A 26,929-nucleotide genomic window follows, 5' to 3' on the forward strand; every position below is an offset into this window, starting at 1 on the left:
ACTGGGCTTGCAGTTTTGCAACAACTCCTGCAACAAGAGGTTCCGGATATTAGACCGTTTAAATAACATTACACATATTTCAATTGAGTTCTATTGAGGTAAAATCTGATGGAGATGGGATATAGATCAGTTATTAAATCGTAGCGATTAATTTGGTTTCTTTCTTGGTATTGAATAGAAGGCATTGCAGATCAAGACGTAATTTTTTCGTTAACGGATTCGGCTGCCCTCCTCTGGCAGAACATGGTTAAGCAATCCTGTCCACGTGTCCTGCTCCTCAGCAACATATACGCTCGTTTAAGTGGTCTGCGCCAGCCAGTAATTCGACCTGGCACAGAATATATTTCACAATAATCTGCTATATGAGCTAAACATACACAATTATGACAAGAAATGACCATCGAATAATCGACTGTTTTAAATCATCCCAATCAATATAAAAAAATAGAGAAGATTTTCACATAAAAGTTCAAACCTCCGCCCAGCCACGCTACGCTGTGACCGAAAACGTGGGTAACCGGCCTGATGTTCTGTACTACCAAGGCTGTGACGTGTCTTTTCCTATCTGCCCAGCTAGCAGAGAACACACTCGGTCTAGTGGGAAGATTTGATCCACAGTCACTGCTAGGTAAGATAATGTAACTATTATTTAATGAACCCTCTCGCTCTAGAAGTTGCTGTTGCCATTAGTCGATAACTCTGGCCTTTGTAGCTATACTTTATTGCAAAATACTAGCCTACGTGCTGAAAGTTAAATAGCTAGTGCTAAGCTAGCGAGCTCAGATCAAATAAGTAGATTTACAGGCAAAAGCACGGTTGTTTTTTGTCACTCAGCCCGCTAGTTTAAAACTAAAAACAGGTTCAATGTATTGCAACTCTGTTTCTTTAACAGTAGCTTTTAACATCAAAGTTGATTACCAGTACAGTGAAAACGTGGCACTAGGGCGAGCTTAGTTAGTCCGTCCTGGCTGTCTCGTTACATTGTCAGTAAGACAATCAAGTTATACGCTGACTTGAATCAAAATGATTCCTGACAGCGAGTTGGGAAATCTACTTTCACTACTCAATCAGTTATTATGTGGCCACTACTCTGCTTGTAGATAAGTAGGTGTTAAGTCCACTTCACTGTGTTTTGAGGTTATTAATCACTTGGTTTGGCAGCAGTCCTCAGGTCACAGTGCCATGATGCAAAGGTTCGCGTTGTGTTCCCGCCTCCGATCCAGGCCTACTCAGGCTAATGTCTGCCCTCTTATTACCCGGGCAGTGTCACAGACCAAGTGTATGTAGCTAGCTACCTGACTTTCAACACCACAGCCTAACACTGCTGTTTGTAGTACCCTTGACGAGAGAATACAGGGCTTGACCCATGCCTGCTTGTCTGTTGCAGTCCCGCTCACCCGCTCTCATGGAAAGTCGTTTGCCCACCGCAGTGAGCTGAAGCAGGCGAAGCGCGTGGTGGTGAAGCTGGGCAGTGCTGTGGTGACCCGGGGGGATGAGTGTGGCCTGGCCCTTGGCCGCCTGGCCTCCGTCGTGGAGCAGGTGCTTCAGATCAGGACACCTTCAGACACCCAGTATTACGCTCTGGAGAGCTGAGTGTGACGATGACTCTTCACTTACCGTCTAAGTTAAGATGCTGGTGTCCTCCTCAGGTAGCCGTGCTGCAGAACCAGGGCAGGGAAATGATGATCGTCACCAGCGGGGCTGTTGCGTTTGGGAGGCAGAGACTGAGGCATGAGATTCTACTTTCTCAGAGTGTCAGACAAGCCCTGCACTCTGGACAGAACCAGCTTAAAGAAATGGTACAGAAATGGTACACAGCCTCAAAGAGGAAATCGCTTAACTCGCGTTTTGTTCACTTGCTGATCCTGTCCTGGTGTCCCTGTGTCCTGGTGTCCCTGTGTCCTGGTGTCCTGGTGTCCCTGTGTCCTGGTGTCCCTGTGTCCTGGTGTCCCTGTGTCCTGGTGTCCCTGTGTCCTGGTGTCCCTGTGTCCTGGTGTCAGTCTGTCCCAGTGCTGGAGGCGCGGGCCTGTGCTGCTGCCGGACAGAGTGGTCTGATGGCCTTGTATGAGGCCATGTTCACACAGTACAGCACCTGCACCGCACAGGTATGGACCGCACATCAACTTGTGTGATAGTCAGTGTAAGTTTCCAGATACTATGAACCAGCATCTGTTCAATGCTGGAGGAAGCAGCAGCTGCTGCTGACTGTGTGTATGTGTGCAGATCCTGGTGACCAACCTGGACTTCCACGACGAGCAGAAGAGGAGAAACCTGAACAGCACGCTGCATGAGCTGCTACGTATGAACATCGTCCCAATCATCAACACCAACGACGCCGTGGTGCCCCCGCCCGTGCCCAACAGTGACCTGCAGGGGGTAAATGTGGGTACTGTGTGCCGGGCATGCTGGGAATGCTATTTATTGGTGATGGTGATGGCTAGCTGGTGTGCTGCTACTGCATCATCATGTAGGCCTGCTTCAGCTTGCTCTGATGTCTGGATGACTGTCTGTATTTAGTCACAGTAGGCTAATGTTAATAGTGCATGCTAATATAAGCATGTCCTTAAGTTGATGGGCATCCCTGGATAGTCTGCATTGGCTTCTGTTCATCCTGATGTGTGTTATTATTGGAGTCCATAGTTTACATCAACACGGTTCATGTTGCGTTTGCAGGTCATCAGCATCAAGGATAATGACAGCTTGGCAGCAAGGCTGGCTGTTGAGATGAAAGCTGACCTCCTCATTGCCCTGTCAGATGTCGAAGGTGAGCACAACAATGTTGTATCGCTCAGAATGACGTAGTGTGGTTCCATGTTGATTCTTGTTGCTGTGTTCCACAGGCCTGTATGACAGCCCCCCAGGCACAGACGATGCAAAGCTGATAGACATCTTCTATCCAGGAGACCAGCAGTCAATCACCTATGGCACCAAGTCCCGGGTGGGCATTGGGGGCATGGAAGCAAAGGTCGGTCCAACGTGCTCCTGAGTTCTGATGTAGTTGGGTTTGCTGTTGTCACCAGTACTGGGATGGGAGACCCTAACCATGTGCTGTTGGTGCGTCTGCAGGTGAAGGCAGCGTTGTGGGCGCTGCAGGGAGGTACGTCGGTCGTCATCGCCAATGGAACCCACCCCAAGGTCACAGGTCAGGTCATCACTGACATCGTGGAGGGTAAGAAGGTGGGAACCTTCTTCTCAGAGGTAAAACCTGCAGGTGAGTCACTGACCCCTCACACACTGCAGACACGCTGACCTGCAGGAGGAGAAGAGGTTTCATGTCTGCTGTGTTCTCAGGGTGTTGTCAGGGTTAAGGTTAGAGTGCTCCCTGTGTTCTCAGGCCCCACGGTGGAGCAGCAGACAGAGATGGCCCGGCAGGGAGGGCGGGCTCTCGCCTCGCTTCTCCCTGAGGAGGTTAGTTCTCCTCCCCCTCCCCTCCTCTCCCCCCCTCTTCCTCTCCTCCCTCCCCTCCTCCTCCTCTCCTCCCCCTCCCCTCCTCTCCCCCCCTCTTCCTCTCCTCCTCCTCCCTCCCCTCCTTCTCCTCCTCCTCTCCTCCTCCTCTCCTCCTCCTCCTCCCCTCCTCCCTCCTCCTCCCCCCCTCCTCCCCCCCTCCTCCTCCCCTTCCCCCCCTCCCTCCCCTTCTCTCCTCCCCCTCCTCCCCTTCACCCCTCTGCCCCGCCCCTCCACTACCTACACCCCCCCCACCTACACCCCTCCACCTACACCCCCCCTACCTACACCCCCCTAACCTTAACCCTCCCCCTGGCCTCACCCGTATGTACTGTGCTCAGTGTCCCTGAACTGTCCTACTTCCGTTCTGCTCATGTGCAGAGGGGAGAGATCATCTGCAGGCTGGCCGACCTGCTGACGGAGAGGAAGGATGAGATCCTGAATGCTAACAAGAGAGATATGGAGCTGGCCACATCATCAGGTACATACAAGAGAGACATGGAGCTGGTCTCATACAGGAGAGACATGGAGCTGGTCTCATATAGGAGAGACATGGAGCTGGTCTTATCAGATTCAGGGTTAGAGAGACATGCTGATCTCATCAGGTCCATCAGTTTTTTTGTAATATTTGTATTTTGTAATTTTATATTGTAAGTTATGGCAACTTTATATTTATTGTATATTTTATTTTAATTCTAAGTATTGCTAGTCTATGTACTTTTAGTATAGTTAGATCTCATATTTAAATGTTTAAGATTCCTGTATGTTTAATGTATGCACCTTCCTGCCAAAGCAAATTCCTTGTCTTTGCAAACTTTCATGGCGATTCAAACCCATTGTGATTCTGAGAGGACTAGTTGAGTTCCTGTGTCTCCATGTTTCAGGTCGTCTTTCTGCGCCCCTGCTGAACCGGCTGAGTCTGTCCTCCTCCAAGCTGAACAGCCTGGCCATCGGTCTGCGCCAGATCGCTGTGTCGTCCCAGGAGAGCGTGGGCCGCGTGCTGCGCAGGACCAGGCTGGCCAACAACCTGCAGCTGGAGCAGATCACTGTGCCCATCGGGGTGCTGCTGGTCATCTTCGAGTCCCGGCCAGATTGTCTCCCTCAGGTCAGGTCAGGCTGAGGAGGTTGGACAGGTTGACAGTGTGGACGGGTTGACAGTGTGGACGGGTTGACAGTGTGGACAGTGTGGACAGGTTGACAGTGTGGACGGGTTGACAGTGTGGACAGGTTGAGAGTATGGACAGTGTGGACAGGTTGACAGTGTGGGCAGGTTGACAGTGTTGACAGTGAGGACAGGTTGACAGTGTGGACAGGTTGACAGTGTGGACAGGTTGACAGTGTTGACAGTGAGGACAGGTTGACAGTGTGGACAGGTTGAGAGTGTGGACAGGTTGACAGTGTGGACAGGTTGACAGTGTGGTCAGGTTGACAGTGTGGTCAGGTTGACAGTGTGGACAGGTTGACAGTGTGGACAGTTTGAGAGTGTGGACAGTTTTGGACAGGTTGACAGTGTTGACAGTGTGGACAGGTTGACAGTGTGGACAGTTTTGGACAGGTTGACAGTGTGGACAGGTTGACAGTGTGGACAGTGTTGACAGTTTTGGACAGGTTGACAGTGTGAACAGGTTGACAGTGTGAACAGGTTGACAGTGTGGACAGGTTGACAGTGTGGACAGTTTTGGACAGGTGGACAGTTTTGGACAGGTGGACAGGTTGACAGTGTGGACAGGTTGACAGTGTGGACAGGTTGACAGTGTGGACAGTGTTGGACAGGTTGACAGTGTGGACAGGTTGACAGTGTGGACAGTTTTGGACAGGTTGACAGTGTGGACAGGTTGACAGTGTGGACAGTTTTGGACAGGTTGACAGTGTGGACAGGTTGACAGTGTGGACAGTTTTGGACAGGTGGACAGGTTGACAGTGTGGACAGGTTGACAGTGTGGACAGGTTGACAGTGTGGACAGGTTGACAGTGTGGACAGTTTTGGACAGATTGACAGTTTTGGACAGGTTGACAAGGTGGGGAGGCATGTTGTGTGTGCGAGCGTGACTGATGACGTTGTCCTGGACACAGGTGTCAGCCTTGGCCATCGCCAGTGGAAACGCTCTGCTGCTGAAGGGCGGTAAGGAGGCAGCAAACACCAACAGGACCCTGCACCAGCTCACACAGGAGGCGCTGTCTCTCCATGGGGTGAAGGAAGCCGTTCAGCTGGTGAGACGGGGGACGGCCAGCAAGGATTCATGTTGATCATATATTTATGCATGTACACGTGCCTTCCGATTGATTGTAAAGATAATTTTTTTATCAAGTAATGCACAGAGTTGTTGGATTCAAAGAAAGTACAATAGTTTAATGCTTGCCGGCAAGGAGACAAATCTGATCGCAATACAAAGTTGTCTGGTTGTCTAGTCTTCATGTGAGATCATTTAAACATATTGGTGTTCCCCTCCCCTGCATATCAGCTGTCATGGGGATTGATCCCCATGATATATGTGGTGTGTGTGTGTGTGTGTGTGTGTGTGTGTATATGTGATGTGTGCGCAGGTGAGCACCAGGGAGGAGGTGGAGGACCTGTGCAGGCTGGACCAGCTGATTGATCTGATCATCCCCCGGGGTTCGTCCCAGCTGGTGAGGGAGATCCAGCGGGCAGCGCGGGGCATCCCTGTGCTGGGCCATAGCGAGGGAGTCTGCCACGTATACGTGGACGCGGAGGCCAGCATTGACAAGGCCCTGGACATCAGTGAGTCAGAGGAACACGGCTTGTGGAGGATGAAGGTCTTGTGCTGATTGTACAGGAAACTAGCTTCTGCAGTTTTGAAGCCCGTTTTCTAGGATGTTCTGTAAACAGCTCATGGTGATCTGTGATGTGATGTGATGTTTCTCTAGTCAAAGACTCCAAGTGTGACTACCCTGCTGCCTGCAATGCCATGGAGACGCTGCTCATCCACAGAGATCTGCTGAGGACACCTCTGTTTGACCAGATCATAGACATGCTCCGAGTAGAGCAGGTACACACACCACACATTTCTGCTACCTGTGTTAGTGTCACCCTGGTAACTGGACCATTACTGCTACCTGTGTTAGTGTCACCCTGGTAACTGGACCATAACTGCTACCTGTTGGACCTCACATTATATTAATACATTAATACAAAAAATACTATAGACATGCAGCACATTTGTCAGGAATCCTTATTGACACAAACAATTTAGAACCTCTCCCTCATATATGGCCATGGGTGATCAAGAATGTCTATTCTCAGTCATGTCAACATCGCTAACTCCCTCCATCTCATCCTTTTTTGTATTATTATTTTTATATCTTTTTTTTTCCCAACCTTTCAAAACTAGTACAGTGGAGTATAGTATAGTGAAGTACTCATCAATGATGCAAACTTTCTATATTTAACAATATTTAAAACAAAACAAAATTCAAAACTTGTTTGCGCACACAGAGAAAGGAGAGAGGAGGCTTTTTTCAAACCTTTTTACAAATACATTTTTCACAACACAAAAAAAGTTAACTTACATTTGTCTTTTTTTAAAACTTTTTTTACACCTTTTGGAACTTGTTTTTCACACACATAGTGAAAGAAGAGAGAGAGTAGGAGAACAGAGAAGCTTAAAACTGAGTAAGCAGAGTAGAGGACAGTAGAGGACAGCAGAGGACAGCAGAGGACAGCAGAGGACAGTAGAGGACAGTAGAGGACAGTAGAGGACAGCAGAGGACAGCAGAGGACAGTAGAGGACAGTAGAGGACAGTAGAGGGCAGTAGAGGACAGCAGAGGACAGCAGAGGACAGCAGAGGACAGCAGAGGACAGCAGAGGACAGCAGAGGACAGGGGGAGACAGTAGAGGACAGCAGAGGACAGTAGAGGACAGTAGAGGGCAGCAGAGGACAGTAGAGGACAGTAGAGGACAGCAGAGGACAGCAGAGGACAGCAGAGGACAGCAGAGGACAGCAGAGGACAGCAGAGGACAGCAGAGGACAGCAGAGGACAGCAGAGGACAGCAGAGGACAGCAGAGGACAGCAGAGGACAGCAGAGGACAGCAGAGGACAGCAGGAGGACAGCAGAGGACAGCAGAGGACAGCAGAGGACAGCAGAGGACAGCAGAGGACAGTAGAGGACAGCAGAGGACAGCAGAGGACAGCAGAGGACAGTAGAGGACAGCAGAGGACAGCAGAGGACAGCAGAGGACAGCAGAGGACAGTAGAGGACAGTAGAGGACAGCAGAGGACAGCAGAGGACAGCAGAGGACAGCAGAGGACAGTAGAGGACAGCAGAGGACAGTAGAGGACAGTAGAGTCACAATGTATGCTTCCTGTTTTGGCTACCCGCAATGTTTTTGGGCTTGTTGTTTATGATCATTGACCTATGCACTTTTTATAAAGCCACATGTAAATGTAGAGTCAGGTTCTCATCAATGATGCAAACAAAACAATGTCCACCTTTTTTTCCACAAAATATTTTTCTTGTTGCCTTTTGCCTCGCTCCATGCTGCGTAAACTAGCTTACATTTGTTGTGCGTGAATGCCAGGAAATGAAAAAACGTGTCCAATGACAAGAAATAATATTGATCATGCCACCAAATACAGATTCAAACTAAATTAACAAGCCTGGCTTAAAAATGTAAGAAGTAGAAAGTACAGATATTTGTGTGAGGAAAAAAAAAACTAAAGGAGTGAAAGTAAAAAGCTGTAAGGAAAATGAATTGTGAAGTAAAGTACTGATGCCAGACAATTCGACGAAAGTAAAACTTCCCATCTCTGCACCACACAGCCAGACCTGCTCTGAGTAGAGCAGGTGAAACACAACCTGCTGTCTATCCACAGTGCGTATGTTAACACAGTGTTGTGTTCTTCCAGGTCAAGATCCATGCAGGGCCAAAGTTTGCGTCCTACCTCACTTTCAGCCCGTCGGAGGTCAAGTCTCTAAGGACCGAGTACGGGGACCTGGAGTGCTGCATTGAGGTTGTGGACAGCATGCAGGACGCCGTGGACCACATCCACAAGTACGGCAGCTCCCACACCGACGCCATCGTCACTGAGAATGGTGAGAGCACACACACACAGACAGAAACAGTCTCGTTCAGTGATCAGTCTCCAGATGACCTGTGTTGTGTTGTGTTCAGAGTGATCAGTCTCCAGATGACCTGTGTTGTGTTGTGTTCAGAGTGATCAGTCTCCAGATGACCTGTGTTGTGTTGTGTTCAGAGTGATCAGTCTCCAGATGACCTGTGTTGTGTTGTGTTCAGAGTGATCAGTCTCCAGATGACCTGTGTTGTGTTGTGTTCAGAGTGATCAGTCTCCAGATGACCTGTGTTGTGTTGTGTTCAGAGGAGACAGCAGAGCAGTTCCTGCAGCAGCTGGACAGCGCGTGTGTGTTCTGGAACGCCAGCACTCGCTTTGCTGACGGTTACCGCTTCGGCCTGGGTGAGTAGATCTCCTGGGGCAGTAGATCTCCTGGGGCAGTAGATCTCCTGGGGCAGTAGATCTCCTGGAGGAGTAGCTCTCCTCGGGGAGTAGATCTCCTGGGGCAGTAGATCTCCTGGGGGAGTAGCTCTCCTGGGGCAGTAGATCTCCTGGGGCAGTAGATCTCCTGGGGCAGTAGATCTCCTGGGGCAGTAGATCTCCTGGGGCAGTAGATCTCCTGGGGCAGTAGATCTCCTGGAGGAGTAGCTCTCCTGGGGGAGTAGATCTCCTGGGGCAGTAGATCTCCTGGGGCAGTAGATCTCCTGGGGGAGTAGATCTCCTGGGGCAGTAGATCTCCTGGAGTAGCTCTCCTGGAGGAGTAGCTCTCCTGGGGGAGTAGATCTCCTGGGAGAGTAGATCTGCTCTGGGTGCAGCCACCATGGGTCTCTCTCTGCTGACTGTTCTTTTGTGTTCCAGGGGCGGAGGTTGGCATCAGCACAGCCAGAATCCACGCCCGCGGGCCTGTGGGTCTGGAGGGGCTGCTCACCACTAAGTGGGTCCTGCGGGGGGACGGACACACAGCAGCCGACTTCTCAGAGCAGGGCAGCATGAAGTTCCTCCACGAGAACATCCCTGTTCCTCAGAGGAACCTCAGCTAGGAACCATGCAGGTTCTGGACAGGATCACCACGAATGACTAATAACCCAGAGGTTTGTTAGCTCTACCAGAATGAACTGTAAACACCTCCCCCCTCCTGTTGCTACAGACTGCTAACACAGACCCCTCCTGTTGCTACAGACTGCTAACACAGACTGCTAACAGACCCCTTTCTGTTACTATAGACTGCTAAAACAGACCCCTTCCTGTTACTATAGACTGCTAACACAGACCCCTTCCTGTTACTATAGACTGCTAACACAGACCCCTTCCTGTTGCTACAGACTGCTAAGACAGACTGTTAACACAGACCCTTTCCTGTTACTATAGACTGCTAACACAGACTCCTTCCTGTTACTACAGACTGCTAAGACAGACCCTTTCCTGTTACTATAGACTGCTAACAAAGACTGCCAACACAGACCCCTTCCTGTTACTACAGACTGCTAACACAGACCCCTTCCTGTTACTACAGACCGCTAACACAGACCCCTTCCTGTTACTATAGACTGCTAACACAGACTGTTAACACAGACCACTTCCTGTTACTACAGACTGCTAACACAGGCCCCTCCTGTTACTATAGACTGCTAACACAGACTGCTAACACAGACCCCTTCCTGTTAGTACGGATCTGAAGACTACGTCGTCTGACAACAACACCCATCCTAGACCAGCTGTTGTTCTTTCTGCTGCTTGTGTGACTGGGAGCTGCCAGGCCGAGGCCGGCTCCACTGAGCCCCTCCTGAGACCCTTTCCTTGGGGCCCGGGTTAGCTAACCCTGACACCAGGACAGGACCTGGGCCTGCTGACCAGACCAGGAGGCCTGTGCGTGTGGACACGGCTGAGGTGTCCTCATGGATGTTACTGATACTCTATCAGCTCCTTCCTCGGGTTCCTTTGAAATAGTGAAAGCATTCTACTGTCGTCATGGTTATGTAGACCGTGTGAGTTTGAGTATCAGGGGTTTGTACAGTATTTTGTCAAGTTCATGACAACATCTGGGCAGGTCTTTGCTGAAAATAAGTTTTAGTTATTGTCTGCCTTCAGATTTCAATAAATGTTCTTCTGGACAGTTCCATATTTGAAGTACTGTTTCATATTTGTCACATTTAAGGCAAAATAAATAGTTGGAAACCTTGGTTTACAAATGTATTATTTAATGAGTAGGCAAATTCTTTATTGATCATTACACCCCGTTTTATTTTGATTTACTGGAATTTAACATCAAAAACAACATTTAATTGCTAAACCTTTCAAACATCAACTGTGTTGAGCTCTTGGTATTCTACACATGCTACATAGACAGGATGACAGGCCTTTACACAGATGAAATTCATGAGTTTTGTTAAAACACTACAAACATGAACGTAGGATCCTCGGTAAGAAATTGCACCTGTTTGTTGCTGCTGTGAAGCTGCAATACTGCATTAGTGACTGCTACTGTCCTACTATACACAGGTCTGTTAGTGCATATACTACTGTTCTACTGTACACAGGTCTGTTAGGCTTCTCTGTGTGTGCGTGCGCACGCGCGCCTCCACAAAGCTGACTCCTGCCTCTAGGCCTTTCTTGAAGCTAAACCTGGATAACCCAGCCCGTGTTCAGCCAGCCTCATCCAGGTGTGTCTCTCCCTTGATGTTGGCCCTGTGGTGAGCGTGATCCAGCCCCCGGTGTAAGCAGGTGTCAGGCTGATCCACAGCAGCTCTACTGGGTTTGTTTGAGCTCGGTGACGCGGCGCACAGAGCCGATGGTGGTGCTGAGGCTGCCCCAGTCGCTGTGCTTGTTGTACTCTCCGGGGCGCAGGAAGTACTGGCGACCGCGGTAGTTTGGGTGCTCGTGCAGGATCCAGTAGCCCTCCATGACGCTGCAGGAGGACACGTCCCGCAGGTGGAAGCGGTCCTGCAGGTTCGGGCAGTCGTCACTCAGCTCCGTCATCTTCCCCCCGAAGTCTGACCTCTCAAAGATCTTCATCCTGTAGTTCCCACTGTACTGCACACAGGGAGAGTACCATCACCTTGTGACTAATCAAACACGTGTACAGTAACACGTACCTGGCTGGATGCATTATGAACTGAGTTCTAGGAAATATAACTGCCTGGCTTAAGGGTTCCGGAATGTAGTAGATCTACCATCCTGACATCCACTAACTCACATTACTGTAACTCATCAAGTCGGTCAAGGTAACAGGTCTTACAGCAGGAATCATTCTGCAGGAACGGATGCAGTCGTTGAAGCCAGACCAGCGGTGGTGGTCGGGGTACTTGCCCCGGGTCAGCATGTACTGGTAACCGGAGTAGTTTGGCTTTTCGTAGGCCATCCAGCAACCGCTGTCCACGCGGATGGAGTTGCAGCGGGAGAAGTGTGAGTGCATGTCGGTACAGTCACCGCTGCACTCATAGTGACGGCCCTCGAAATTCCTGCCCTCGTAAAAGATTATCTGAGGAGTCAACGTTTAATGAGGATAATTTATTGACTATAGTAGTGTACACTATTAAGAATAGGCTAAATATTACGGTACATTACGAAAATATGTAGCCTACTTTATTCGAATTTAGAACCGGACATTACATGAAAGATATGGCATTGAACGGGCCTACTAACCATTCACAAAGAAGATCACTAACCATTCACAAAGAAGATCCCTAAAATCAAATCATAATGACCGACTATTGAATACATCTGACATGAAAAGGTAGTGTGATATGTTCTTTTAACTTTCAGTGAGAATAGTGAGTGCTTACCTTGCCCATCATGACTGCGAAGGTCGACAGGACAAGCCTGTCCACTGCCCGGAGCCATTTATGTGTCTGAAAAGAAGAACCAAGCTTTGTTATTAAAATCAGGTGAGTTATCCTGTCAGCACAAACTGTTATATTCCCCCACGACTAGTGTGAGCACATGTCATCCACATACACCCTGTGGATGTAAAGCTATTGTCACACAAACAAAGCTGGCCTCTCGGATAATAGAGTTGCAAACTCTGTATTTGTTGAGGAGGAAAAACACAGTCAACCAACCATGTAGTCATATAGTATATAAACCATTTTAGTATGAACCATATTATGAACCAGTATGTGGTCATGAACCAGTATGAAACGATCCACACAACATGGCCAAGTAGGCCTACTATTTTCCACTCTGTACAGCCTCTTTTGGTTTTATATAAATAATTGTTTCGTATTACCGGTTGCAAGTAGGCCCTAATCGCAGTAGCCTATTAGACTATTCAAATTAATAGGTCGGACGTACAGATCACCAACATTGTGCATTGCCAATTCAGAATGACAGCGGACGGCCTGTCCTGCATCAAAGCTGTTCTGTGTCCAGCATCAGCTGTGCTGCGCAGGGGAGGCGGTTCTCCATAACAGCCCGGTCTGCTGCCCTGCTACACACCGGACACGATGGCTGGTGGCTCGTACACAATAGTCGAATATTTCGGGGGAGATGACGGTTATCGTTGCGGTTACTGTAAAAATGAAAAAGGCAACTTCTCTCATGGTAAGCGAAGTTTCTAAGTCATCAGTTTTTTTCTTTCAATTCATTAGCAGTATTACTTTAAAGCGGTATAATGCACCGCTGACTACCAGCTAACTCAGGCTAGCCAGGACACTTTAGCATTTTCACTTGTTCTGCTATGACTAGACCTGACCTGTTACGTGACCAGGCCAGACGAGCGTGTCAACTTAGTACTCAAACAAACAAAACCTACTAGTGACTTAAAAACGGCGGATTCTCATGAAACGTCTAACATATTTTAGATGCACAAGGTAAAATTGTGGGGTGCCAGGAAAACCTAAGTTTGTCACGTACTGGCCACGAAATCGAATGCAACAAGATTCAATCGTAAACTCGGGGCTGCATAGGCACATAAAACAAGGATCATCGTTCCGTAGCAAGTTGCCAATGTTAGATATCTAGCTAGGCTACGTAGCCTAGCTTGTGACGGCTTTCCTCAAATCTAGTATATATACAGCTGCATCCTGTGTAATGACTGGTGGTGGTTGTGTTTCCTTGCTTTTCTTCACAGTACTGTATTGGGGAAATAAGGGAGTTAGCGTCTTCGCTTACTAGCTAACAAGCTAGTATTAGAGCAGTCTTGGAATCTGCCAACGAGCTAGCTAGCTTGATTTGGCTAGCGTTAGTTGTCCAAACATCAGCTGTCGCTTTCATTTGGTCTGTTAAAGAGGAAGCAGAGGATCAGTTGTGAATTAGGAGTGGCTTCAGGTTTTCCATGAACTAAACACTTATCTTTCAATTCAATGTTTAGTAAACTAGGGTTAAAGTAGAAAAAACCGCACTCTCAAGCTTGTCTCATTGCTTATTTTGACCAGTTTATTCACAGACGCGTTTCGGCCTAAACCATCGTCAGTGGACTAGGGTACCACATAAGGCATTCAAATGAAAGTTTGAGCTGCTATTTATAACAGAAATGGTGTCTTAAGACGCATGGACACTTTGCCTTGGGTGAAGAGTTCCTGTCATAGACAAGTTTCACACTGCCAGGAAATGTCAGGCTCTTGTGTCATTTTATCAATGTTGACTTTACAACCATTAGTCGATGCCGAGCAAAGGTGACGAGCGGATACTTATAGCCTACATGTTTTATGATAACTGTATAGCTGCACATTCAGCCAGATAGCCCTCAACCACACACTGAACACTGTCTGACTCAGGTTTTTCCAGTTGATCTATTCAACCTGTTCCATAACACCGACCTGGAGGGGAGAGTTCCGGCCTCGCTCCAGCACCCAGATTAGGACCTTCCAGTGTGTTTCTAGGAGAGAAGACACACTGGCTTAATCATTATTACATGTGAGTTCTAGGAAATGGACACTGTAGGAAGGAGGGGAACTTGAATGTAGCAGCATCAAGCTTAAAGTCCTCCCTTCTGTACCAACCACCTGTTAGTTTGGTAAGACTGCAGGTTTGTCATGTAACCTTATCTCAGCCATCAGTCAGCCCACACGGAGGTATTAGCTCGGTCTGGAGTTTCTAACCACTAAGCTGACCCTGTCCCTGCAGTCTTCAGGGGCCAGGAGTCTGTGATGAACACAAGGGCTTCCAGTACTGTAACCCCTTCTGTCGCTGGCACACCTGCCTTTGAGACAGAGCTATAAAAAGCTGTGTAAGCAGATGGATGTCACCCGTATGGGAGTGTACCAAGGTGTGTGGAGGCTGGGAGGGATGGCTATAATAAGGGCTCAGGCAGTCCCTGCCTTGCAGTCAATGAAGGAGAGTTGAGAAGAGAGCAGGGAGGGCAGTATAATCCCAGGGTGATAATCCCAGGGCAGGTAGTTAACCCCTGAGGCACAGGGGCCAGGGAGGAAGGACGTGGCAGCGTGCCTCATCCCATGGTGGTGTGTGTGTGTGTGTGTGTGTGTGTGTGTGTGTGGGGGGGGTGGGGGTGGCAGACTCATAGAAGTAGTAACCTTGTCACCTGTGCTGCTCCTGTGTGGACCACAGCTCACATCGGTGTTCACCTGCTTCCTGTCTCTGTCTCCCACAGTCTCTGCATGCCTAAATGAAGCCCTTTTTCTGGTGCAGATCCGGTGTGACCAACACACAGGTGGTCTGTTTTATCACACAGATGGGCTGTGCTAGGGCCCAGGGTGTGTGGTGGGGCCCAGGGTGTGGTGGGGCCCAGGGTGTGTCCTAGGGCCCAGGGTGTGGTGGGGCCCAGGGTGTGGTGGGGCCCAGGGTGTGTGGTGGGGCCCAGGGTGTGGTGGGGCCCAGGGTGTGGTGGGGCCCAGGGTGTGGTGGGGCCCAGGGTGTGGTGGGGCCCAGGGTGTGTGGTGGGGCCCAGGGTGTGGTGGGGCCCAGGGTGTGTGGTGGGGCCCAGGGTGTGGTGGGGCCCAGGGTGTGTCCTAGGGCCCAGGGTGTGTCCTAGGGCCCAGGGTGTGTCCTAGGGCCCAGGGTGTGGTGGGGCCCAGGGTGTGGTGGGGCCCAGGGTGTGTGGTGGGGCCCAGGGTGTGTGGTGGGGCCCAGGGTGTGGTGGGGCCCAGGGTGTGGTGGGGCCCAGGGTGTGTGGTGGGGCCCAGGGTGTGGTGGGGCCCAGGGTGTGGTGGGGCCCAGGGTGTGGTGGGGCCCAGGGTGTGTGGTGGGGCCCAGGGTGTGTGGTGGGGCCCAGGGTGTGGTGGGGCCCAGGGTGTGTCCTAGGGCCCAGGGTGTGGTGGGGCCCAGGGTGTGTGGTGGGGCCCAGGGTGTGGTGGGGCCCAGGGTGTGTGGTGGGGCCCAGGGTGTGTGGTGGGGCCCAGGGTGTGTGGTGGGGCCCAGGGTGTGTGGTGGGGCCCAGGGTGTGTGGTGGGGCCCAGGGTGTGGTGGGGCCCAGGGTGTGTCCTAGGGCCCAGGGTGTGTCCTAGGGCCCAGGGTGTGTGGTGGGGCCCAGGGTGTGTGGTGGGGCCCAGGGTGTGTGGTGGGGCCCAGGGTGTGGTGGGGCCCAGGGTGTGTCCTAGGGCCCAGGGTGTGTGGTGGGGCCCAGGGTGTGTGCTAGGGCCCAGGGTGTGTGGTGGGGCCCAGGGTGTGTCCTAGGGCCCAGGGTGTGTGGTGGGGCCCAGGGTGTGTGGTGGGGCCCAGGGTGTGTGGTGGGGCCCAGGGTGTGTGGTGGGGCCCAGGGTGTGTCCTAGGGCCCAGGGTGTGTGGTGGGGCCCAGGGTGTGTGGTGGGGCCCAGGGTGTGTGGTGGGGCCCAGGGTGTGTGGTGGGGCCCAGGGTGTGGTGGGGCCCAGGGTGTGTCCTAGGGCCCAGGGTGTGTGGTGGGGCCCAGGGTGTGTGCTAGGGCCCAGGGTGTGTGGTGGGGCCCAGGGTGTGTCCTAGGGCCCAGGGTGTGTGGTGGGGCCCAGGGTGTGTGGTGGGGCCCAGGGTGTGGTGGGGCCCAGGGTGTGTCCTAGGGCCCAGGGTGTGTGGTGGGGCCCAGGGTGTGTGGTGGGGCCCAGGGTGTGTGGTGGGGCCCAGGGTGTGTGGTGGGGCCCAGGGTGTGGTGGGGCCCAGGGTGTGTGGTGGGGCCTAGGGTGTGGTGGGGCCCAGGGTGTGCTGGGGCCCAGGGTGTGCTGGGGCCCAGGGTGTGTCCTGGGGCCCAGGGTGTGTGGTGGGGCCCAGGGTGTGTCCTAGGGCCCAGGGTGTGTGGTGGGGCCCAGGGTGTGTCCTAGGGCCCAGGGTGTGTGGTGGGGCCCAGGGTGTGTGCTGGGGCCCAGGGTGTGCGGTGGGGCCCAGGGTGTCGATTGGCTCCAAATGCACTCCCAGTGATCAGTAAGCAGGAGTGTGTGTGTGTAGACCGGAGACACACAGTAGGAGAGGAGATCATCTCTGTAATCTGCTATTGTTTACTACTTTGGTTCAGACAGTGTTCTGTCCCTAACGCATCCAAGACTTGAAACTGATGTTGAATTTGTGCTTGCTTATTCAGAGACTGATATGCTTGCTTTGGAAATTTAGATTGTGTGTGTACCGGGAGGTGGAGTGGAGATGAAGCTTAGAGATTAAATCTCTTCTGGGAAAAGGGGGCCCTGAGGCCGTTGCCATGACAACCCAGAGGTCTGTGTGTTTCCCTCCCTGAGCAGTGTGGGAAACATCCCTCCCCAGGGTCGTGACCCTGCAGGACGTGGGGGTCATGACCCTGGATGTAATGTTGTGTGTCTGTTTCTCAGGGATGTGGTCCCACGCCATGACAGTACAGGACTACCAGGACCTCATCGACAGAGGATGGAGACGGTGAGATGACCTAACAACCCTCCTGACCCCAACCCCACCACCACCACCCCTCCTCCTTGAAGCTTCTCAGTGTTGGGAAACTGTATCTCACACTGTGGTCCAAATGCTTGAGCTTGTCTTGTTCTGTGTGTTTTCCTTCTCAGAAGTGGGAAGTATGTTTACAAGCCCATCATGAACAAGACGTGCTGTCCACAGTACAGCATCAGGTGAGGCCCATGGCCACCCAACAGGATCCACACTCCTCTCCACTGGAACCTGGGAGATGAAAGGATTTCATTAACTGTTATTTATAATGGCCAGCAGGTTTCGGTTCAGTCAAGTTTAAACATTTAATAAAGCATGTTCTCTCTGAAGGTGCCATGCCTTAAACTTCCAGCCTTCCAAAACCCACAAGAAGATCCTGAAGAAGATGAACAAGTTCCTGTCGAAAGGGGAGATGCCTGCAGGAGGGAGTGGAGGTGAGATGTGTGGAGATGAGAGCTTGGCTGCATTTTCTGTGTGTGGTGATTGATACATTTTACATGTATTCATTTAGCAGACACTTTTATCCAAAGCAACTTCCAAGAGAGAGCTTTACAAAGTGCATAGGTCACTGATAATAACAACAAGGTAGCCCCAAAGCATTGCTGGTAGCCAAAACAAGAAGCACATATTGTGAACAACCAAAATAAGGGCCAAAGGGAAGAACCATAAGAGCATGTAATTAAGCAAGTTACAATTAAACAACATGAATCGCTATAAGTGCAAGTGTACCTGTAGAAAAGCAAGCAACAGTAAAACATATTTCACAGCAAGTACAACAATTTAAATCAGTTACCACTAACCAACAACAGCAGCAAGTCTCTAAGCAAGAGTCATTGTGATCCTTGAGGAAACTAACATTGGGTCCAGCAAACCATTCCTAAGTACCGTTGTACTTCCGGAACAAGTGCGTCTTGAGCCTTTTCTTGAAGGTGGGGAGACAGTCAGTGTCTCTGATGGAGGTGGGGAGTTGATTCCACCACTGGGGGGCCAGACAGGAGAAGAGCTTGTGTTGGGACCGGGCGGTCTTAACCGGTGGGACCACCAGGCGGTTGTTAGAAGAAGACCATAGGTGGCGGGTGGGGGTATAAGGCTTGCTCCTCCTCTTCCTCCATACTGGACATTGACACCACTGAAAGGAAAGTCAGAAGAAAATCACAATCAAACTTTTGTTTACTTTTTTTTCTCAAAGAAGGAGGAGAAGTCGTCTGCTGTCAGGGTGAATGGGGGGGGGGGGGGGTTGAGAATGGTATGATACTTATCAAGGTCCAGACCGTCTTTGGACTTGCTCCATCTCTCAGCTGCCCGAAGGGTGGACCGTTCTTCATGAATAACATCTGTGAGCCACGACAGGAGGGAAAAGATCATGCAGGCCTGGTTGACAGGGGACAGAGAGTCAAGTGATGCAGTTAAAGTGGTTAACAAGGTGTCAGTGGCAGTGTTAGTGGGGTGGGACGAGAACTCGTCAGTGGGAGGGAGGGAGGAAGTTACAATGGAGGAGAAATGGGAGGGGGATAGGGAGCGGAGGTTGCGCCGGAAAGTTACGAGGGGAAGGGAGGTATGAGGAGTTGGAGGGAGAGAGACAGAGAATTGGATAAAATAGTGATTAGAATTGTGCAGTGGGGTTACAGAGGTTAAGTCAGTGATACAGTTACGTGTCAGGATGAGGTCTAGCTGTTTGCCTGCCTTGTGGGTTGCCGGTGTGCTCAGCAGCATCAGGTCAAAGGAGGTCAGGAGAGACAAGAGGTCGACAGCCTGCGTTCCTTGGAGGTGGATGTAGAAGTCCCCAAGGACTATCAGGGGGGTTACATCATCCGGGAGGACGCTGAGGAGCATGTCCAGCTCCTCCACAAAGTCGGCTAGCGGCCCTGGTGGGCGATAAAGAATAATTAAGCATGCTTTGATAGTATCAGTTAGCCTCACATAATGGTGTGATACTGTGTTGTGTGTGTGTGTGTGTGTGTGTGTGGTAAGGCATGGGGATTGATACTGTGCTTCTGTCCTGACAGGAGAACCCATGGACTCGTTCTTGCAGGAGGGGGGTCTGGTGGAGCCATCTGCTCTCTGCTCTGAGGAGACCCCTTCTGTGACCTCCATCCAGGAGGACCAGGGTTCAGCCCCTCAGAAAGAACCTGCTAGAAAACCTGCTGCTGCTATTCCTGACAGCAGGCCAGCCCCTGCAGCACCCAAACCAGGTGAGGCTAACCACAGGAAGTTGACTTACCCGGCAGGATGTGAGATCAAACTTCATCCTGGCAGCTGTGTGCTTTTTATACCACTCCTTCGGTCTTACCTGTGGGTGTGTGATTAGTGTGCCAGGTTAAGTGAGCTTCAGATTGCAGTGACCCTGTCTGACCAACAGAGTGCAGCAGCCACTTATGGATAGTAGTGAATGACTGCTTGTCCTGTTGTGGTTTTCTGAATGGGTCTCCTCTCAGCCCTTCTGTCCGGCTCCCTGATATGGACCACTACAGGATGTCCCGAGGAAGACGCACAGTAACAGCCAGTAATGAATCAATAACACCGCCTGTACAGAGATAATAAACAGCTCTCAGACAGGAAGCTCCAGCCCCAGTCACCAATCACAAGGTCCACCAGGGGCCAGCCTGGTAGACTGGGGCACCAGACCCCAGAACCAGACCCCAGAACTAGACCCCAGACCCCAGAACCAGACCCCAGAACCAGACCCCAGAACCAGACCCCAGAACCAGACCCCAGAACCAGACCTCAGATCCCAGAACCAGACCTCAGACCCCAGAACCAGACCCCAGAACCAGACCTCAGACCCCAGAACCAGACCTCAGACCCCAGAACCAGACCCCAGAACCAGACCCCAGAACCAGACCCCAGAACCAGAAGCCAGAACCAAAACCCAGACCCCAGAACCAGACATAAACACACAGGAGGACGTACTCTCCTCTGCTTATCCAGTCAGTAACACAACCCCCACCCCCCCCCCCTGTCTCTGCCTGGCTGTGTTCAGCGTCCCGTCTCTGCCTGGCTGTGTTCAGCGTCCTGTGTCTGCCTGGCTGTGTTCAGAGTCCTGTGTCTGCTTGGCTGTGTTGCCAGCCTGCCCCCCTGCAGCCCCTCACAGGAACCCTTCTAGGTCACATAGTGGAGTGTTGCTCTCTGTCGCCAGACAAGCGTGCTGCTTGGTTTGTATACACATGAATCCACTAGGCATATAAATCAATGCCTGACTGGTTTATTTATAATCTGTTATTGACCCAGCAGCTATGAGCCTGACACAGTACAGCAGACTGTAAACCAACAGCTATGAGCCTGACACAGTACAGCAGACTGTAAACCCTGTTTACTAACCCTGTACAGGATCGTGTATGGAAGTTGTGATCATGGCTCAGAGTACTCCCTCTGCCCGTCTGATGAAATCACTCTGGACAGCTCTCCATCCCGCTCCTCACTGCAGTGTCTCTGGGAGGGGGGGCGGAGGAGAGACGGGGGAGAGAGAGAGACGGGGGAGAGAGAGAGACGGGGGAGAGAGAGAGACGGGGGAGAGAGAGAGACGGGGGAGAGAGAGAGACGGGGGAGAGAGAGAGACGGGAGAGAGAGAGAGACGGGAGAGAGAGAGAGAGACGGGAGAGAGAGAGAGAGAGACGAGGAGAGAGAGAGAGACGGGAGAGAGAGAGACGGGAGAGAGAGAGACGGGAGAGAGAGAGAGACGAGGAGAGAGAGAGAGACGGGAGAGAGAGAGAGACGGGAGAGAGAGAGAGACGGGAGAGAGAGAGAGACGGGAGAGAGAGAGACGGGAGAGGGAGAGGGAGAGGGAGAGGGGGAGGGGGAGGGGGAGGGGGAGGGAGGGAGGTAGGTATAGAGACGGGGAGGGGGAGGGGGAGGGAGGGAGGTAGGTATAGAGACGGGGGGGGGGAGATATAGAGACGGGGGGGAGAGATATAGAGACGGGGAGAGAGAGAGAGCAGCGTTTGCTGGCAGTGGGACAGGCAGGAAATAGCTCTTGTTTCCTTATTGCTCCAAACAGGATGTGCGTGTGTAAGCTGTTGACATGGGCTGCCCGGAGCGTTGGAGGGGCTGGCAGGCGGCCAGGGGGGGAAGGAATGAGTTACTGGAACTATTCTGGGTATACACACCCATATCTATATCTCTGTCTGCAGTACAGGGGCTGTGTGTTTGTGTTCTCCAATATATTGGTTGTTATGTTGATAACACCGTACATTACACACACAGCCAGGTCCAGTTTCTGATGTGGAATACCTACTGATGATTACCATGCTAACTTGCAGCTGGGTCCAGTTGTACTGTCCTCCTCTCCCTCTGTCCTCCTCTTCCTCTCCTCCTCTCCTCCCCTCTCTCATCTCACTCTCTTTTCCCTCTATCCTCCCCTTTTCTTCTCCTCTCTTCCTATCTCCTCCTCCCCCCTGTCAGAAAGTTACAGGTCTCAGGGCAGTGTGACTTATTCCTCCCAACACAGTATCTAACTCCAGCCCTCCAGTCCCCTGGCAGTCAATAAGCACAGCCCATGTTGTTTTATAGCTTCTGTACGGATGATGTAATGTCAAGACTAAAGAGTACTTAAGAGGAAGAGAAAAGGACTGCCATGTAGCTCTCTCTCTAGTGTTAGAAGCAGCTCTGAATACAACACAACCAGCTTGTTAGCCCGGGGGGGGGTCGGGGCAGAACCATTGGAAACACAGCCTCACACCCACAAACCTTGCCCCCATGTGGGACTCATCAGGGCTGGAGCTCTCTCCATCGTGTGGAGCTCTCTCTCTCTCCTTCGTGTGGAGCTCTCTCTCTCTCTCCATCGTGTGGAGCTCTCTCTCTCTCTCCATCGTGTGGAGCTCTCTCTCTCTCTCCATCGTGTGGAGCTCTCTCTCTCTCCATCGTGTGGAGCTCTCTCTCTCCTTCGTGTGGAGCTCTCTCTCTCTCCATCGTGTGGAGCTCTCTCTCTCTCTCCATCGTGTGGAGCTCTCTCTCTCTCCATCGTGTGGAGCTCTCTCTCTCCTTCGTGTGGAGCTCTCTCTCTCTCTCCATCGTGTGGAGCTCTCTCTCTCTCCATCGTGTGGAGCTCTCTCTCTCTCTCCATCGTGTGGAGCTCTCTCTCTCTCTCCATCGTGTGGAGCTCTCTCTCTCTCTCCATCGTGTGGAGCTCTCTCTCTCTCCATCGTGTGGAGCTCTCTCTCTCTCTCCATCGTGTGGAGCTCTCTCTCTCTCCATCGTGTGGAGCTCTCTCTCTCTCCATCGTGTGGAGCTCTCTCTCTCTCTCCATCGTGTGGAGCTCTCTCTCTCTCCATCGTGTGGAGCTCTCTCTCTCTCCATCGTGTGGAGCTCTCTCTCTCCTTCGTGTGGAGCTCTCTCTCTCTCTCCATCGTGTGGAGCTCTCTCTCTCTCCATCGTGTGGAGCTCTCTCTCTCTCTCCATCGTGTGGAGCTCTCTCTCTCAATCGTGTGGAGCTCTCTCTCTCTCTCCATCGTGTGGAGCTCTCTCTCTCCATCGTGTGGAGCTCTCTCTCTCTCTCCATCGTGTGGAGCTCTCTCTCTCTCCATCGTGTGGAGCTCTCTCTCTCTCCATCGTGTGGAGCTCTCTCTCTCCATCGTTTGGAGCCCTCTCTCTCTCCATCGTGTGGAGCTCTCTCTCTCCATCGTGTGGAGCTCTCTCTCTCCATCGTGTGGAGCTCTCTCTCTCTCCATCGTGTGGAGCTCTCTCTCTCTCCATCGTGTGGAGCTCTCTCTCTCTCTCTCCATCGTGTGGAGCCCTCTCTCTCCATCGTGTGGAGCTCTCGCTTGCTCGCTCGACTGGAGCACCAGGGAAGCTGACGTCAGTAGTTCAGTAATGTTTTATATATAACTGCTAACAGTTCCTCTGTCAAGCCTTTTTCCTCTCTCACCTTGAAACGCTTTGGACTTGCTGTAGCCCAAGGTTGTTTTTGGAGTGGGAATGGATTAAGATCTGTTTTTCTAACCCCTCCACTCCTAGCAACACCTCTGGAAAGTTTCTCCTCCAGCAGCTATTTCTAAGCCTGTTTTCCTCTCCTGTTGGGGCAGGGCTGGGGCCGGACCCCAGCAGACCTCAGTGCAGGAAGGCCAGAGATGTGAGGAAGGAGCGCCGCTTGCAGAAGACAAAGCAGGAGGGAGGAGTCTCCGTCCCTGTGACCCCTCACCCCGCCACGCCCACCCAGACCAGCCAATCAAAAGCCCTGGAGGAGTTCATCAACAACTCCCTGCCTGAAAGCCCTCTGCACCGTCTCGAGGTGAGGAGAGACGGGCTGTTCTGGACCGGGTGACAGCTGGAGAGTGTGCATGAGACCTGGACAGGTGCTCAGACGTGTCCTCACCCCCTCACCCCAGCAGCTTCACCATGCATGACGGGGGGATGACACCCACTCCTGGTCATCACCCAGCTCCTCCAGTCAACCTCCCCTAGGCTCCCTGGTCTCCCCTGGGACTGATTAGATGACTGTGATTGGCTGTGACTACTCATTCAATGTCCTTAAGTGTCTAGACATACAGGATGGTGGGGGGAGGGTTGAGCCAAGCTGTTATGACCCAGGCTGTTATGATCCCGGCTAGATCATGTTTACAGCAGACCAATGAAACTTCTCCAGCAGTACTTCATCATGAGCTTGTCTGTAAACGTGACAGGCTGTGTGGCTGAAGGAGCCTGCACACTCAGACCAAACACACATGGGCCCAACAGAGACAGGAAACACACATTCTAAAACGTTTTTTTCCCATCCTTGATTGTGATTGGCTATATTGCTTTGCGTCGTGCCTAACAACTCCCCTTAACTGTTCTAAAATCAGCGCAAAACTTGGCCTCTTGGGGCTTATTGCTTAAGGAGACACTTCCTGTGACTCCTCATCTGAGGAGGCCCGAGCTTTGGCCTGTCTGCCTGTCTGCCTGTCTGTCTGCCTGTCTGTCTGTCTGTCTGTCTGTCTGTCTGCCTGTCTGTCTGTCTGTCTGCCTGTCTGCCTGTCTGCCTGTCTGCCTGTCTGCCTGTCTGCCTGTCTGTCCACAGTCAGACATCTCTGCTCTGTGCTGCTGTCAGAGCCCAGCAGGGGGCAGGATGACCACACAGTTAACAGCTCTAGAAGTAGCACTTTTCTCTGCCTACCTCTCTCCCTCTTCTGCATGCCTCTCTCTCTCCTTCTATCTCTCTCCGTCTCTCCTTCTTCTGCATGCCTCTATCTCCTTATATCTCTCGGTGTGTCTCTTCTTCTCTGTCTCTGTCGTGGTGCTGTGTGTGTGTGTGTGCGAGTGCGTGTCTGGGGTGCTTATCCAAGACACCAGGGTTCCTCCCTCTCACAGCTTCCACACTCCGCTCCCCAGTAGGCGCTTCAGAAGGTCAATACCTCCCAGTCTCAATTAAGCCTCTGCAAGCTGCTGGTATTAAGTGGCATTATTTCCACATTCCTGGTGAGGGTTAGGGTTAGTGTGTTGGTGCCGTATCAGCAGGCTGTGTCTGATCTGACCTGCTGGATAAATAAGACTGTCGGCTATCAAAGGGGATCTCTAGAGTTTTAGAACTAAATTAAAAAGGCCTTTTCTTCCTATTATCTTTTACCTACCAGTCCAACATCTTTGTTTGAAATAGAGCAGCATGTGCCAGGTTGTCATCTGAGAGCCCAGCCCACGTCCAACTCAAACAAACCCGGGTTAGATTCCCCATCCTGGGCTTTCTACAGGATTCTAGTTGCAGAGATGCGTTGGCCAACAAAAGCTTCACAACGGAGCGATGTTTGATTAAAAATGAGCGTATGGATCTGAAGCCTGCATTCTCCCCCAAGAACACTCTGTTCCGCCCCCAGCCCCCACCCCCCAGCCCCCTCCCCCAGCCCCCAGAACAGCCCCCACCCCCAGCCCCCAGCCCCCAGAACAGCCCCCAGCCCCAGCCCCCAGAACAGCCCCCAGCCCCTACCCCCCAGCCCCCAGCCCCCAGAACAGCCCCCACCCCCCAGCCCCCAGAACAGCCCCCACCCCCAGCCCCCAGAACAGCCCCCAGCCCCCAGAACAGCCCCCAGCCCCTACCCCCCAGCCCCCAGCCCCCAGCCCCCTCCCCCAGCCCCCACCCCCAGCCCCCAGCCCCCAGAACCGCCCCCACCCCCAGCCCCCAGAACAGCCCCCAGCCCCCAGAACAGCCCCCAGCCCCTACCCCCCAGAACAGCCCCCACCCCCCAGCCCCCAGCCCCCAGAACAGCCCCAATGTGACATGGTGACACACTGGGCATGGGGTGCACTGTGGTGTGGGTTAGGGTTAGTGTGAAGTCATTGCTTTAATTTTCAGCAGGCCCACCAAGGTAAATGTAAAATGTATTTTATCTTGACGACAAAACGTTTGTGGTATTATCTGTGCTGTCATGATCTTGCAAACGACACCTCGTTTCCATGGAGAAGGATACAAACACACCCTCCCGTAGCTTCCTGTTCCAGACCCTCCTCCACTCAGGCAAATAACTTATATTGAATGAGTGCTTCTATATTGAATGAGTGCTTCTATACTCTTTGCCTCAGGTAGCAGCTAGGTATCTACAGCTACAGCTAGGTCTCTACAGCTGCAGCTAGGTCTCTACAGCTAGGTCTCTACAGCTGCAGCTAGGTCTACAGCTACAGCTAGGTCTCTACAGCTGCAGCTAGGTCTACAGCTACAGCTAGGTCTCTACAGCTGCAGCTAGGTCTCTACAGCTGCAGCTAGGTCTCTACAGCTACAGCTAGGTCTGTATCAGAATCAGAAGAATCAGAATGGGATTTATTCGCCATGAAAGTTTGCACAGACAAGGAATTTGCTTTGGCAGGAAGGTGCATACAGTAAACATATAGGAATCTTAAATTTAAATATGTGGTCTAACTATACTAAGGATACTAGGGTACAGCTGCAGTTTGGTCTCTACAGCTACAGCTAGATCTCTACAGCTACAGTTTGGTCTCTATAGCTAGGTCTCTACAGCTACAGCTAGGTCTCTACAGCTAGATCTCTACAGCTGCAGTTTGGTCTCTACAGCTACAGCTAGGTCTCTAGAGCTACAGTTTGGTCTCTACAGCTACAGTTTGGTCTCTACAGCTACAGTTTGGTCTCTACAGCTACAGTTTGGTCTCTACAGCTGCAGCCATGTCGAGACTAAAGATAACCCACACCAGCTTAGCAGAACAACAGAGCTGTAAAGAGGTGTGTTCCTGTCCATCTCCACAGGTCTGTGTGCCTCCTCTCCCCTCTCCTCCCCTTTCTCTTCTATCTTCTCCCCTCTCCTCCCCTTTCTCTTCTATCTTCTCCCCTCTCCTCTCCTTTCTCCTCTCCCTTCCCCTCTCTCCTCCTCTGGTTCCATCTCACGGTGATGTGTGGAGGGTTTGTTTCCTCTAACCCTAGTGTCCTGTATGAATGTGTGTGATGCTGATCTAACCCTGGTGTCCTGTCCTGTGTTGAAGGTGAGGCTAGTGCGCTCCAGCCCCCCCTGTTCACAGTTCAGAGCCTCGTACGACGCCTCCTACCAGGTGTACAGGCTCTACCAGATGGCCGTTCACAAGGACCCCCCCGACAAGCCCTCCGAGAGCCAGGTCAGGGGGAGGGGAGTGGGGGAGAGTTTTGGTAGGGAGTAAAGGGTTAGGATGACAGGCTGATGTTGAAGGTGTGTCTACAGGGTTAGGATGACAGGCTGATGTTGAAGGTGTGTCTACAGGGTTAGGATGACAGGCTGATGTTGAAGGTGTTTCTACAG

General features: G+C 51.8%; 3 protein-coding genes across 16 annotated transcripts in view; 2 read left to right on the forward strand and 1 right to left on the reverse strand.

The window, feature by feature from the left end:
• Positions 1–66: 66 nt before the first annotated feature.
• On the forward strand, positions 67–10,595 carry aldh18a1 (aldehyde dehydrogenase 18 family, member A1). Of its 6 annotated transcripts, none has more exons than XM_084709135.1 (18): positions 73–628; positions 1,162–1,279; positions 1,388–1,539; positions 1,650–1,799; positions 2,001–2,105; positions 2,224–2,382; positions 2,674–2,764; positions 2,841–2,965; positions 3,067–3,211; positions 3,335–3,408; positions 3,826–3,925; positions 4,329–4,549; positions 5,518–5,655; positions 5,989–6,184; positions 6,331–6,452; positions 8,312–8,498; positions 8,783–8,878; positions 9,335–10,595. In XM_084709135.1, the coding sequence occupies exons 2-18, from the start codon at positions 1,183–1,185 to the stop codon at positions 9,514–9,516; spliced, it is 2,340 nt and encodes a 779-aa protein (XP_084565261.1). In that variant the 5' UTR covers positions 73–628; positions 1,162–1,182; the 3' UTR covers positions 9,517–10,595. The 6 variants fall into 6 exon arrangements, with proteins under 6 accessions (XP_084565265.1, XP_084565264.1, XP_084565261.1 ...); XM_084709136.1 differs by having other exon boundaries at positions 503–628; positions 1,165–1,279; XM_084709137.1 differs by lacking the exon at positions 1,162–1,279 and having other exon boundaries at positions 75–628; positions 2,224–2,376.
• Positions 10,596–10,675: 80 nt separating this feature from the next.
• Positions 10,676–12,995, reverse strand: LOC146268689 (gamma-crystallin S-1-like). Of its 3 annotated transcripts, none has more exons than XM_084709156.1 (4): positions 12,778–12,995; positions 12,259–12,324; positions 11,712–11,954; positions 10,676–11,506 (listed from the first exon to the last, which is right to left on the reverse strand). In XM_084709156.1, exons 1-4 carry the CDS (start codon positions 12,784–12,786, stop codon positions 11,222–11,224), a joined length of 603 nt encoding a protein of 200 aa, XP_084565282.1. In that variant the 5' UTR covers positions 12,787–12,995; the 3' UTR covers positions 10,676–11,221. The 3 variants fall into 3 exon arrangements, with proteins under 3 accessions (XP_084565282.1, XP_084565283.1, XP_084565284.1); XM_084709157.1 differs by having other exon boundaries at positions 12,767–12,995; XM_084709158.1 differs by lacking the exon at positions 12,778–12,995 and having other exon boundaries at positions 12,259–12,341.
• The window catches only part of ate1 (arginyltransferase 1), a 42,398-nt gene continuing 27,670 nt past the window's right edge, over positions 12,202–26,929 (forward strand). For 2 of the 7 annotated variants that reach the window (XM_084709153.1, XM_084709154.1), the window contains exons 1-6: positions 12,835–13,015; positions 17,159–17,222; positions 17,366–17,428; positions 17,577–17,680; positions 19,253–19,438; positions 23,264–23,469. In XM_084709153.1, coding sequence (XP_084565279.1) covers positions 12,919–13,015; positions 17,159–17,222; positions 17,366–17,428; positions 17,577–17,680; positions 19,253–19,438; positions 23,264–23,469 — 720 coding nt within the window. In that variant the 5' untranslated portion in view covers positions 12,835–12,918. Of the gene's footprint in view, positions 12,361–12,830; positions 13,016–17,158; positions 17,223–17,365; positions 17,429–17,576; positions 17,681–19,252; positions 19,439–23,263; positions 23,470–26,639; positions 26,769–26,929 lie in introns of those variants that run through there. The other 5 variants (XM_084709150.1, XM_084709149.1, XM_084709148.1 and 2 more) reach the window with 5 other exon arrangements.

The sequence above is a fragment of the Hypomesus nipponensis genome, chromosome 11 (assembly GCF_054491055.1).
Source record: "Hypomesus nipponensis isolate SF chromosome 11, ASM5449105v1, whole genome shotgun sequence".
NCBI lineage: Eukaryota > Metazoa > Chordata > Actinopteri > Osmeriformes > Osmeridae > Hypomesus > Hypomesus nipponensis.